This window comes from Glycine soja, chromosome 12 (assembly GCF_004193775.1).
Source record: "Glycine soja cultivar W05 chromosome 12, ASM419377v2, whole genome shotgun sequence".
NCBI lineage: Eukaryota > Viridiplantae > Streptophyta > Magnoliopsida > Fabales > Fabaceae > Glycine > Glycine soja.
The window spans coordinates 1,760,960-1,774,955 of NC_041013.1; the positions used below are offsets into that span (position 1 = coordinate 1,760,960).

Genomic DNA, 13,996 nt, shown 5'->3' on the forward strand with positions numbered 1-13,996 from the left:
GTCGATATCAGCTAAGATTTTCTTAGATGATATTGGTTAGGGTTATTTTCTCACTAACGTTAGTCATGGGATTTTTTTGTTGACGTTGGCCAAGGATTTTTTTTGCCGTTGTCATCCAGATTTTTTCAGTTGATGTTGACCAATGATTTTTTTGGCCGACGTTGGCTAGATTTTTTCTACTGACATCGATCATGACTAACTTTTGAGTAGACACCCGTTAGGGTTTTTTAGCCGACCTCAACTAGGTTTTTCCACCCAAAGCTATTTTTTAGCCAATATTGACTAAGGTTATTTTTCAGTCAATGTTAACTAGGGTATTTTTTGTTGATGTCAACTAAATTTTCTTAACTGACATCGGTTAGGATTTTTTTGCCGACATTGACTAGGGTTTTTTGGCTGACATCAGTCAGAGCTATTTCTTAACCATATTAGCTATGTTTTTTGGTTGATGTTGGCTAGATTTTTTTTTCTGTTAACACCAACTAGGTATTTATGACCGATATCGGGTATGACTATTTTTAGTCGACATCGACTAGGTTCTTACAGTCGACATCCACTAAAGTTTTTTTGGTCGACATCGATCAGAACTATTTTTTAGCCAACATCAGTCAAGACTATTTTATAGCCAATGTTGGGTAGGGTTTTTTGTCTGACATTGGTCAGGGCTATTTTTTAGCCAACTTCGACCAGGAATTTTCGGTCAACATTGACCAATGATGTTTTTCGACCGACATCGGGTAGGTTATATTGATCGGCATCGACCAAGCTATTTTTTAGCCAATATTAGATAAAAAAATTTGTCAACACATGCTAGGATATTTTAGGCCGACGTTGGCTAAAAATAACCTTGGTCAATGTCATTCGAAAAGACCCTAGCCGGTGTCAGCCAAACAAACCCTAGTCGACGTTGATAAAAAACCTAGCCAACATCGACTAAAAAATAGACTCAACCAACGTTAGCCGAAAAATAACCTCGACTAACGTCAGCTGACAAATATTTCCGACATACTTTGACAAAAAAATCTTATTTGATGTCGACCGAAAAATAGCCTTAATTGATGTCGGTTTGAAAACATCCCTTGTTGTGGTCAGACAAAACAACCCTAGTTAAATTATCAATATTTTATATTTTTAAGTTATTAAAAATTGAAAAATATTTTTTAATTAATATTTCAAAATTAGATTGTGTTTATTTTTTATAAAGTTTAGTATTTAAATTTCATCTATTTAAAATATAAAATTGAAATTTTGTTTATGGTGAAAATTGAATTGTCCTATCTAAACAAAAAATTTAAGATTGAAGAAATTTGAATTGATTTATCCAAACAAAGCATTTGAAAAATGAAAGAAATTAAAATCAAAGTAATTCAAATTCTAAGCATTTTAAATTTCCTGAAATTTTAAAATTTCTAATCCAAACACAAGTAAGATCTAAAGGAACAATGACTTTTTTGCAAAAAAAAGTTGTGAATCCAAACATAGCCTATTTGTTTTAACTTTCCATGATCAAGCCAGTTTGTCTTGTGAAGGGGAGAACAATAATCACCCTCTTCATTGAGGGTGCACAGATCAAGTCAATTCGGTTTTGGAAAGAAAAAAAAAAAATCAACTTATCAAAATCAAATGGTCCGGTTTAGTTTGAATTTAAAAAAAAAAAATCAATGAAAATATAAGTTTAGTGGAAACTGATCATTTAAATTTCTTAAATATATATGGATCTTTTCAATTCCAAAAAATATAAATTACCTGACAATGGAACCAACAAGAATCGGATTTCAACCATTTGGTTCAATTCAATTTGTCGGTAGAAAGAACTGAACTGTTTTATGAATTTTGACAACGAGGGGTGAATAAGATTTGTGTATGTTTATATATAATTTTGAAGCAAATTGAAATTAAATAATGTTAAGCTCCAAAGAGTTCCATACGTGCTAGTTGACCCCACAATTTGGTATGTGTGATGATAATTTCGTCATTCTCACGGAATATGATAGCCAGATAGATAACATAAAAAGAGCAACTACGTACCAAATTTTTGTGTGGAGGACAAATAATGCATATTAATATGTTCCTTCCTTCTTGTTGAGATTCCCTTTGATTTGTTTTATATAATAAAATTCCATGTTATGTGGGTAGAGCCTTAATTTCCTTGCTTGCTATTGTAATTGTATGCTATGCTTTGACTTAATCGTTCTGAATCTTCTTCTATAAACCTTAATTGTTATTTTTTCAGGCCTTCAATGGGTTACTATTATTGTAAACCCAGGCCTTGTGATACTCATACTCCCAATGTTGTTCTGATCTTGGCCGTGGCCTTGATTCTTCTATGTGCCCCAAAGTTCTTCTCAGGTGAAGCAGAGGAAGAAGAAGATGAAACGAATAACACCTCACCTTTTCAGGTACCAATAATCATAGTACTCATCCTGCTTTTGTTGTCCTTTTTGGGAGGTTCAAGAAGAAGGGTTTGTGTCAAGCCACCATATTGTCAGTGTACGTATGCCTGCTACTGTTACAGATAGTGTTATTGATGTGATCATAGCTTCAATCTCTATGTTCGTGTGCATGAAAAAACATCAATGGCTTTCAGTTGCGATGACACAAAAAAAAAAAATCTTCAACACCTTACCGCTTGATGAGAATGAATGGTATTGTGTTTAATCAAGTATCATCTGTTATCTTTATATTGTCCTTATAAGATAATGTAATTTATTCTTTCATATTGTCGGTGCACCAAAATTTCATGTTACTAAAGTATTACCGGACAGTAATTCTAATGTTCCTATTTCTTATATTCTTATCGATCAAGTCACATTATAATTTAAACATGTTATGTTGTATGATTGAATTTTCTTGCATTTTTGAAGTGACCACTCTGTGTTTAGTTAAATTGTTATGCTTTTAGCTAGATAGATTATAATTGGAAGCTGGAAGAAATGAATTTTTCTTTTGGATTGCAGTTTGCTGATATACCGTAAACCGTAGGCAAACAGAATCACAACTGCAATGATCCACACGAGAGTTTATGCATGATCCTTGTGATGAGAAATGGTGTACCGTCTGATTTACAATATTAAAGGGTTGTTTATAATATACTGTACAGAGTACCCATGATACCGGTGCACCACATTTATTGAGTGCATGGTGGAAGCCAGGAAGAGAAATAAACTAATATATGTAATAAACAAAGAAATAAGAAGAAAAATTAGGTGTATGATTACGTGTTTCGTTTATTTTATTTTCAAAAAAATAAAATATAAGATTTTCCATGCAGTGATGTGATCTAGTTGGTTGAGTAAGGTGTATAAATTATTATAAATTTCTTGTTATTTATGTTTGATTTTTATAAATAAAAAAATATTTTTTTTTCAGAGAATGCTATCAATAATGAAAACCTAAGAATTTATGAGAGAGAGAAGGTCAAGGGGAGTAGAAAAAAGAGGAAAACCGGAAAAGTGTGACTTTATTTTTATAGTAGGTAATGGCCCATCAATCATCAATTACCCAAGAATGGCCCATATGTCCCCACCACACTAGCTCCATTATTTTTTATGATAACTATCTCTGATTCAATCTAATGCGGTATCAGTTTCAGCATTGAAGTGTGGACTACCCATAATTAGCACTAGTTAAATTCTAGCAGAAATGAGGCGCATTTGAAGAAGTTGGACAGAGACATCTAAAATGCGTTAAAAATGCAAATAGTGTTGTTTGAGGTAATCATTTTTTGTTGAACATTGTAGCAATCACTTGAGTGGGAAGTGGGCGAAAGAGACACCAAAGAAAAATCATACTTTTGATATAAATCGGTACCAATTTTTCTCTCTTCAGGTCTATATCAATTTAAGTTCTTATGAAAATAATCACCAAGTTATATAAAAATCACCATCCAATTGATTAATAGTATAGAACTTTTTGTTCCATGTATTCAAATTAAACACTTAAAGTAGTTATTACAAAACTCGTAATGTTTAATTATGTGATCGTCTATATGATTAAATATTTCTGTAAAAACATTTCAATTAAATTCTTACAAAAAAAATCTCAAAACAATAAGAGATTAAATAAAAATATTTCTAAAGTGCTTGACAGTAACTGAAAGCTGTCATCTGCGGGCAAAATCGGACAATGCTCATAATGTGCATTTACACAGTCCAAGTTCCAACCTAGCAGATCAAAGTCAATTAAATTAAAACTCCGAAAAATAACACACATTTGTTATTGTATGTTGTACAAGTAGCATGCCAATACCATTAACTTCTTCAGTAAGGAAATTCTCTAACCTCTTTTTCAGAAGTACCTCTCTTGTCTTGACACATTTCAGTTCCACAAATCAAACAACACAGAATCACTAACAGAGTACAACTTAGTTCCACAATTAGGCCACCCACCAAATCGGTCACTCACTCCTATGTTTCACTTTGCTTTATAAAAAAAAAAGTCCTCCAAGCTTCTCACTTCGGAATTCCCCGAAGACCATAAAATTCAATGGCTTATGGTAGAAGCAGAGCCTCCTCTGTTTTGGATGGCTTCACTCTGAATCCCCTGCCGTATCCTGTTCTGTTAATCTTATCGCTGATCTTCATCTTCCTTGGCGTTTCATGGTACTTTTCCTACGAAGAAGTGGTTGAAACTGCTGAACAACAATTGGGTTGGTTACTTTTTTGCACCCCTGTGGTGCTAATTCTCATAGTTCGTTGGTTATCATCAATGGAAAATTCATATTGGTTCTTCTCTGCTTCATTACCGGGGGAAAGGCGGGGGCGAACTCACCAAGGCTTTTCAGAAGGGAGCTCTCCATGGGGTGTGGCTGCTTTGATCCTGGTGTTGCTGATAATGGTGCAATATCAATCCAACTTTCTGGATAGCTGGTTTGTTTGATTTGGAATTTTTTATCTTGTTTTTCTATAGGTTGGTTTAACTTTTATGTGCCTTTTGATTTTTGGTTTTTAGTAACTACTATTAGTCTATGTAAAAATCCTTTGAGTAGTGTAATTTGTAAATATGTAGATACATATGTGATGGTGCTTGTATGAATACATGAATCATATTCAAGGTGATTAGGTGATTCTCATATGGCTGTGTCCCTTCCGATTGATGGCAAAGATAAGATGAAACTGAGAGTCCGAGTTAAATTCTAAGGTGGTGATTCTCATATGGCTTTTGGAAAAGACGGTTGCTGTTTGCATTTGTTCTTTTAAGTTAAATTTGATTGAACAAAAGCAATTTCACAAGTCATGACAAAATGAAACAAGTATTTCTAATATGAGTTTTAAGAAACTTATTGACAAACCAAACTTCACTCAACACTCGGATAAAAGGAAGGGGAAGAAACGCCATCGTCATGAAATTATGGAATTCCTCTGACTCTACAAGCTTGGTCATTCGCACCAGTTTTATTTTATTTTTTATTATTCATTCGGATCAATTCAAAAGAAAAATGTCCAGATTATTTATGAAATTATTCTTCACTTATGCAGCTCAAATCATAATATATATATGTATATATATATATATATATATATATATATATATATTACAATGCATTTTCTAGAACAATTTTAGCTAGTTAAGTATAAAAAAGGGAAAGGCATATATTTTGTCTTTATGTAAATTTGAATTTAACATTAGCAAGTTTCATTACATAAGAGACTAGTAAATGAAACGCATAATGAATTACAGTATAATGTTTAAAAAAAAAAAAGCAATTTATTTGAAGCGATAAGGTTTTCGTTCACAAGGGAAAAATAGTTGTTACTTGTTACGCATTCCTATTAACTAGTCCTGCTTTCATAAATTTCACCAACACAAGCACAAGAAAATGATAGCTAGAACAAACCATTGAATTGCTACGTGCATATCAAATTCCAATTTTTTCACAAGTGAAAGGACTAAAAATTAATTTACATACAGAATATCAGAAAATAATTTAGTAATATATCAATATATGTATATATGACCTGCATGTGAACAAGAACAAAAAAATATTTCAACAAAAGCTGTCTTATACTTGTGTGTGTGGTGATAACATATGGGAATTTTGTCTCCTTCTCTGAGAGATCCTAAAAACCACTTAGAATAAAATAAAGATTAATAACAAAGTGGTCGCAGTGGCTACAGAGCAGCAAGATGAGTACGTTCCAGCTTCAAGGGAGACACAACAGCTCGTTGGAATGACTCGTGCCTCGAAGACATGAAGCAAAAGTTGAGCCTTCCACAGGTGTAATATGAGAGCAAGAGGAATATGAAGATGACAGGCGAAAGAAAGAGGAATAACTGATAGTAGATGACTGTGTGATTCTGCTGAGCCTTGTAGGTGGTGTAACGGGAGAGCCACAACAAGCTAAGGACAATGCCTAATATCACAAGCAAGTGAAGAGTTGGAGAAAGAGAAGCAGTGTCTATGGTCTGCTCTTGCAATGTGCATCCCTGCTTCCATTCTGCACTTTTCTTCTTTGTATAGAACCACCCCATTTTGCTCTCTTTCGTTCTCACTCAATGACACATGCAGAACTGGACTGTATCATAAGCACACTAGGTTGTCCTTTAAGGCTAATATAATCTTCTTTTGCTTCTGATATCAGGCTGGCTTTAGCATATATTCTTTGAGTGCAACTTCTGTCCAACCAACATTTTTTTCTCTGTACTAGTAGTGCTTGTAAATTTAGTTTTTTTTTATTTCTAATTATTAGCTGAATATTATGAACTTATGAAGTAAAAAATAAATTATAAAAAAATTCAAACAACTATTAACTTATATATGTTTTTTGGATAAATTATGATAACCAATGGTATGCAGAAAATACTTATCATAATTTAGCAGCACAACAATCAGAGATTGGACTAGATTGATGGAACGGGGTATCGCAACCTTTGTGATGCGTAATATCGTTCAATTATTGGTTGACTATAGTGTATTGCCTTGTAATATAGTTTTTAAATTTGTTTAGCCTGCCTTTGTATTTTAAAATAAAAAGAACAAAATACCAAATTAGAATTTCGTCATATCATAAGCAATGATATATTACGCCTGTGTCTGCTAGTAATAGGTACACGTTTTATTATTTTCTCTACAATTTGATCTTTAACATAATAACTTGTGTCATATTTTAAGTCCAGTTAGTCTGCTCATTTACAGCCAACAAAGATAACACAGGAATATGTTAGACTGCTCAATTAGATTTTCTACCTACCTAGGAGATATTTACTTGTAGTCTAGTACCAAAAATTGTAACTCACCAAATTGATTTAATGTTGAGCAACACAATCACAAAACACTTGAATTTTACTCAATGATTAAAAAGAGAAACTTGCAAAGAGTATCTCTGGCGTGCTGGCATTAGTTCTATTGTTTAGACCCATGTCAAGATTCAATCAAGAATCTAATTACCATAGTTGGACTGAAAAATGATGTGTTGGGTATCAAAGTATCGAAAATAGTAACTCCCAACTAAACTAAGAAATTACAACACTTCTCTCTCTAAACACCGAGAGCACACTAACACTCTCTATTAAACAGGAGAATACAACGACTAAGAGAAGTTCAAAGGAGAAACTGTGCATCATCTGAGGTACTTGCAACAGAACCTTGAGAAGTTGATGCTTCAAAATTCTTTCCTCTATTCTTCTTGTGCCAACAATCCTTATTTAAGTGTTCTCACTTGCTACAATTATAGCATTTGAGGTTCTTCCTACTTCTCAAGACTTTGATCTACCATGATTTTGACCCCCACTAGAGCCACGTTCCATTGATCTTCGTCTCGTCATTGTTAAAGCCCCTACTTGCTTGGAATTTTCCAACATGTCCTCCTTATTCTTCCGCCTGAATTCTTCAAGAATAGCTCTGGCAGCATCATTAAAGATTAAACGGCCAACAATATTATTATTTGTTATTTTGATGATGAGTTGATCATATGAATCTGGTAGCTGGTTGAATCTGAAGTAGAAGCTTCACCTGCTGGTTTTCTTCTATGTTGAAATCTGACTCGGAAAACTGGCAAATGAAGTATTCAGATTGTTAATGTGATCTGTCACCAAAGTGGACTCATTCATTCAAAGAGTGTAGAGTTTCCTTTTCAAAAATATTCTGATGTGAAGTGACTTAAGCTCAGACTATTTGTGGAGAGTATCTCGCTCATACAATTTGTAGAGAGTATTCCAAATTTCCTTTGCAGTCTTCTTCTCCGTAATACTGGACAAAATTAAGCCAGCCATTACTTAGTGCAAATTGGAAACAGCATTTTCATCCCTCTCTTTCCACCTTCCATCAGAAATATCCACAAGTCTGCCTTCAATTTCATCTTTGACAATTGTCCTTCCTCAAAATTACTCTTATCTTTAATTTCCACAGAGAAAACTTACTCTCATTGAACTTTTCTATCTCATATTTTGAAACCATGGTTTCACACTAAAGAACTAACTTCCACAACTTCCACCGTAAATAGTACAACCTACTGGAACATGGAACAGTGACTGACTGAAGACCGTGAACTAGTACACCAAAGTTTCCAGGAAAAAGGCGGTCACCAACTGACACACTTAAACGCAAAGTCTTTCCATAGCCAAAATTTTCCTATGCATGAACTTTCACACTACCTCACTATACATCCAAAAACAAAAATAATTCTTTTCTAATGTAACAGATCAAACTACATCACAACCACAAAGCCTAATAAGAATGTTTTTTTCAACACCATAACAACATAAATCAAAGTGAAACAATATCACAACTTACTAACTCTAATACTCATATTAGAGTATAAAAAATAACTAAACTAAAATAAAATATGAGAAAAGAACATTTGAAATCGCAATGGACAAGAAGAAAAAAAGTGAAAGAAATTACAACACTTCTCTCTGAAAACATAAAAAGAACACACTAGCGCTCTCCATTAAAGAGAAAAATACAATTACTAAGAAAACCTCAAAGAAGATCTCTCTTACATATTTCTCTCAATAGACTACGTACTAGTTTATATATAGTTTAACTAATACATAGCAACATTCAGAGTCTAGTTTATATATAGTTATACTATTTATATAGCATTCTTACAATAATATTACTTTTTATTTTTCTCTCTCTCAATTATATCAACAATCCTATCTCACATTTGTAATTCTCTTTCTATATCTTTCTTTTTTGTATAAAAAAATTATACATATATATAGTACAAATGCAATTTCTGGTTGATGGCCGATAGGTGAAGGGATTTTACACCTCCCCTACACATTAGCCACGATGATCATCAACTTGGGAGATTTTTCACCTGCACTTTCAATTTTTTACAAGAAATAACTATATAACATCCAATGATCCAAACCTTCCAATATTTTCCCCAGCAAGAAAAAGTTTGGGTATAGTATTTTTTTTGTTTTTTAGTATTTAAACCTACTTAAGAATAAATTCCTAGTCAGGGAGAGATTACAGAAGTTACTTCTTTTTTAATAAGACCACAAATAACTTATGCCTCCAGACAGTTGCAGCAGTTAAAACAATGGAAAAACTTCATCATAAGCACTTGACCAAAATTGTGCCATTTCTCATTCATTAGCCTTTGTGCTTGTGAACTACACTACTTGATGAACTATCCTGAACGCTACAAGACAAAGAGCACCTATCTAAAGAACTCACTTCAGTGCAACTGCTTTCCTTCCTTGACAACTTGCTAGATTTTCTTTGTCCAGATGATAAATCCTGCAAAACCCAACACACAAACACCACTTGAATCCAATACCTTTTTTTATCACAGCTATATGTTACAAACAAGATTTCCTTGAAAAGCAACACTGACCTGATCAGCAGAAGACCCAGGAGTCAGAGTGACATCATTAGAATCCTCATGTTTTTCAGCCTTGCTCTCCTTGGATGATTTGTTTCTGGACTCTTGTTTTCCTGACACATGGGACCGAAAACCTGGATGAACAGGTGGCGACATGTACTGGGTGGATCGCTGTTCAGTAAGGGTATTGGGGACTAAATAAGGAACAAATGTTGAACAAGGGTTAGGGATGATTGCAGAATGTTGATTAGCATAGAAGGGGTATGGCTGCATGGCAATAGGAGCAGGAGGTATTGGCATTGGCACTGGATATGGATATGATGGTGGAGCTAGCATTATTGAATGATCCGTTGCAGTCCATGGAGACACAGTCCTGAGCTGTTGCTGATACTGATTATTCAACTTCAAAATATCCGATTTAAGAGAAGCCTTCTCTTCTCTGAGTTCATTTTTCTCCTGAGCCAACTGAAAATTGAATAAATATCACTATTTCCCTTATTAATTTATGTCCCAAAAGCATCAAGGTGACTCATCAAAGCAAGACGAGAAAATATTACCTCACAAGATTCTTCATTTAGAGTAGCATATTCATCTTTAAGTTTACTGACTTCAGAAGTAAGGTCCTTTAGCAATTGAATTGTATCACCTAGAATGGTTGCTTTGTCATTTTTGGGCCTATCAGGGTCTGCATTTCAGAGTCACCACAAGCAAAGAGTGATTCAAGACTCAAGAGAAGTGCTTTTTGATCAGTTCTTAGCATCACATGGACAAATTCTAAAGAAGCAACAGGCAACAATTTGTTTCATACAAATTATCAGCATATGTAACCTAAAGTAACCTCTGCTACATGTAGTTGAAAATAATTGAACTCCAACCAGGATAATTTCAAAACTGAAGTTGTTGACATTTATACAAATATGAAGATCCAAAGAAAGCTCCTTATTTGAAAATGACAACTGCAGCATAAAGGACTTTATGGATGAACCAGTGTTTTGGGGAAGGTAAATAAAATACAAACCAATGCTAACACTTGTATAACATAAAAGCAATATGGATACTGTTCTGTTAGTTACAATGCTTCAGTTATTATTAATACATTATTCAAGTAAAGAGAACCATGTAGTTGGATATCATTAGTAAGTCAAGAATAACAACAAAATATCAAAACCCATGACATTTTTTACCAGTCTAATAAACTTTTTGTTGTTTTAATGTGAGAGTGAAATTTGATTTACCTAAAATGTTACCCAGTTCTACAAACTGTACATTGAATCGATCCCTCCTTAGCTTTTCTCGGTCAGCCTTTTGTGTTTTCCTTGCAGCTGTACAATCCATTGGTTCAACTTCAGACCTTTGATAATACATACATGAGTTCCGGAAAGAATAATAGTTTAATCAAAGTTTAGATCATTGGTTTCAGCTTTGTAGAATAAGAAAAACCAACATTATCAAAATAATAAGCAGTAATCTTTGACTTAAAAGATTATTTCGACACATTTTCTACATGGGGATATTCAATTTCATAGAATATAAACCTAAACTCTCAGTAACTATGTAAGGTGGTACTATAATAATTTATCCTATAGAGTCTTTCCTGTTTAAAAACTCTCCAGAGCTTTTATTTCTCTCCATTTATTTTAATGTTTGTGTCGTTCTGTTACTGCTTAAGGAGGAATAGGGTCGTAAGAACAAGGCAAAATTGTCATATCAACGTAATCTATTACTGCTAAAAGCTAATAAAATTCTCTAATGACAAGATAAATCTTTGAAGTTATTATCAGGCAGTACAAAACAATGACAAGCTTACTTCTAAGGAAACTAATACAATTCTCAACAGAATATCGTATCATTGATTAGATTATATACCCTTATGACCAAAGCACGATTATGTAGTTACTTGAGCCCTCTAAGTTTCTCAGAAAGTAAGACAAAAAAATTGTATCCGTAATTGGGTTGAAAACGATGACTAGGAACTCCAATTATTGGAAGGAATTCAGAATGTTTGATGATGAAAAAAATGGAAGATGGAGAAACTAAGATCAGAGATTTTACCTTGATATCTATGGTCGATGATCTCCAATTTTGCCAATTCCCATTGGGATCATCTACTGTTTCCCACTTTCCCTGTAATCTCTTTTCGTCAAATTTTAGGAATCAATTCCCAATGACAAATGAAGGTCACTTGACATTCGACTATTCCTAATGGAGTAATGGGTTGTGTGAGAATTTTTGTTGTTGTAAATAAAGTTTGAATCTACGATTTTGTACAAATTATTTAAACCCTGCTATTAGCAGATTCGAGTAAGTTTATGAGATAGATACATTTTTTCACTGGTTATGAGATAGATACATAAGCAATTAAGCATGTGACATTTTAGGTGGGATTTTAATCTATATCAATACATTTTTTATTTTCTTTTTTACTTAGTCAATTTTGCTACTAAATTAATCAAGAAATTATCGCTAGTAATAATAATAATAATAATAGCAATAAGATTAGTAATCAGTTTTTTAAACTTAACATAACCAATTTTAAAATAAGTACTTTTTAAAAAAACATTTATTTAATAAATAGGTAGGATTTGCTTTTTAAATAAGCATAAATTTACTTTTTTATAGACAGAAAAAGAAAATAAAGGGTGAATTTGTTTAAATTTTAAAAAGGTAACTTTAAGTGTTTTTTTATATAAATGTTTTTTTAAGAAGCATATAAGATTTATTTCTCAAAATAAGGAAAAAAAAACTATTGTTTTAAAACAGAAACAATTTAGACAAATACATTTAAAAAACATAAAGTTATTTATTTGTTAAAATAAATATTTGTTTTAATAAATAAATTTATTTTTTTTTTCAACAAATATTCTCTCTAAAACATAAGACACCTTATCTATACTATCCAACCCCTCTAATCTCAATAGGTATATGTGATGAGTTAACACGTAATAATAAATTATATATTCTAAAAAATAGCTGAAATACTCTTATTTCATGAAGAGGTGAATTTCACCCTCTTAACATATATATATCCTCTCCTGCTTTTAAATTTTAATATCAACGGAACTATTTAGCAAATTGTAAGTAAACTTCAAAATTCAAATGTGCTCCTAACATACACATCTTTTGTTCTAACTTAAATTTAAATATTTTTTTTAAAATAAATTATCAATAATTAAATATAAAAATACATCACAAGATAAACTATTTATCATAAATCTATATAATTTATATATTAAAAATATTTATTAAATACAGATTTTAATTATAATATATGTGTATATATATTCATAAATAATTATTTATCATAAATTATAAGTTTTAGTTGCATAAAATAAATGCTTATTTTGTGCAACACTAATTAATAGTTTTACTATTAATAAATAATTATTTAAAAATTTATACTTTTTAAGAGAATACTAGATATTAAATAAGTTGGAACAATCCAATATGAAATTTTAACTTGTTCTGAAAAAATACACTGAATCTATTTTCAAAACCTAAGCTCTTTCATATCAACCTTCTCTCGAGCCGAGTTCCCATTCTATCTCAAACACCTAAGGCTCCCTTCGGGTGGTTATAAGTTTTTTATTTTCGGTTTCTAAATATAATTTTTAAAGTAAATCACGTTGAGCAAAAATAAAACTAAATTGATTTTAACTCAATTTCAAAATAGTTTTACATTTAATGTTAAAACCAAGAAAAAAATTTGTAAATTTAATTTTTAGTTTTAAAAAATAGATTTTAATCCACCACATCTCACCTTTTTCACCTCACCACCACTATACGTGTCACTGTTCGTCATTTTTTCATCTCCATTGTGGTCACGTTACGTTATTATTTTTACTGTCATCAGTATTGTTATTATTTCATTCCCACAATCATATTATGTTTTTTTATTGTTTTTAATGTTATTGTACTTAATTGTCTAATATTGTGTAAAATGTTTTTTCATCGTTATGTACTAATTTTCATATTATAGAATTCTCATTATTTTTTAATTAAATATTATCATGTAATGTAATGTAATTTTTTTATTTTTAAATTATTCTAAAAATTAAAAATAAATTAAATTTTCATCAATTTTAAATATTTAATATTTTAAACATAATTATTAAAAATTGATTTAATAATTTTATTTGAATTATAATTAATTAAAAATATGAAAGTATAAATTTTTTATTATTAAAATATATTTACGTATAAATTTCTTAAAAATAATGTGA

The 13,996-nt window shown here is 31.6% G+C and overlaps 2 protein-coding genes across 4 annotated transcripts; one reads left to right on the forward strand and one right to left on the reverse strand.

Annotated features, from left to right (window-relative positions):
• Positions 1–2,265: 2,265 nt before the first annotated feature.
• LOC114377921 lies at positions 2,266–5,469 on the forward strand. Of its 3 annotated transcripts, none has more exons than XM_028336397.1 (2): positions 2,266–2,399; positions 2,958–5,469. In XM_028336397.1, exon 2 carries the CDS (start codon positions 4,486–4,488, stop codon positions 4,876–4,878), a length of 393 nt encoding a protein of 130 aa, XP_028192198.1. In that variant the 5' UTR covers positions 2,266–2,399; positions 2,958–4,485; the 3' UTR covers positions 4,879–5,469. The 3 variants fall into 3 exon arrangements, with proteins under 3 accessions (XP_028192198.1, XP_028192197.1, XP_028192199.1); XM_028336396.1 differs by having other exon boundaries at positions 2,353–2,490; XM_028336398.1 differs by lacking the exon at positions 2,266–2,399 and adding an exon at positions 2,519–2,645.
• A 1,821-nt stretch (positions 5,470–7,290) lies between these two features.
• On the reverse strand, positions 7,291–12,077 carry LOC114378524 (transcription factor bHLH121-like). Its single transcript, XM_028337129.1, has 5 exons — positions 11,829–12,077; positions 11,012–11,127; positions 10,334–10,461; positions 9,789–10,241; positions 7,291–9,691 (listed from the first exon to the last, which is right to left on the reverse strand). Exons 2-5 carry the CDS (start codon positions 11,109–11,111, stop codon positions 9,545–9,547), a joined length of 828 nt encoding a protein of 275 aa, XP_028192930.1. The 5' UTR covers positions 11,112–11,127; positions 11,829–12,077; the 3' UTR covers positions 7,291–9,544.
• Between the last annotated feature and the right edge of the window lie 1,919 nt (positions 12,078–13,996).

Excerpts from the sequence above, each read along its gene's own strand:
- LOC114377921 (XM_028336397.1), top strand. The coding sequence starts at position 4,486 with ATGGCTTATGGTAGAAGCAGAGCCTCCTCTGTTTTGGATGGCTTCACT.
- LOC114378524 (XM_028337129.1), bottom strand. The coding sequence starts at position 11,111 with ATGGATTGTACAGCTGCAAGGAAAACACAAAAGGCTGACCGAGAAAAG. Across the intron at positions 10,462-11,011 it reads AGAACTGGGTAACATTTTAG|ACCCTGATAGGCCCAAAAAT; the intron begins GTAAATCAAATT and ends TCTGAAATGCAG. Across the intron at positions 10,242-10,333 it reads TAAATGAAGAATCTTGTGAG|TTGGCTCAGGAGAAAAATGA; the intron begins GTAATATTTTCT and ends TTCAATTTTCAG.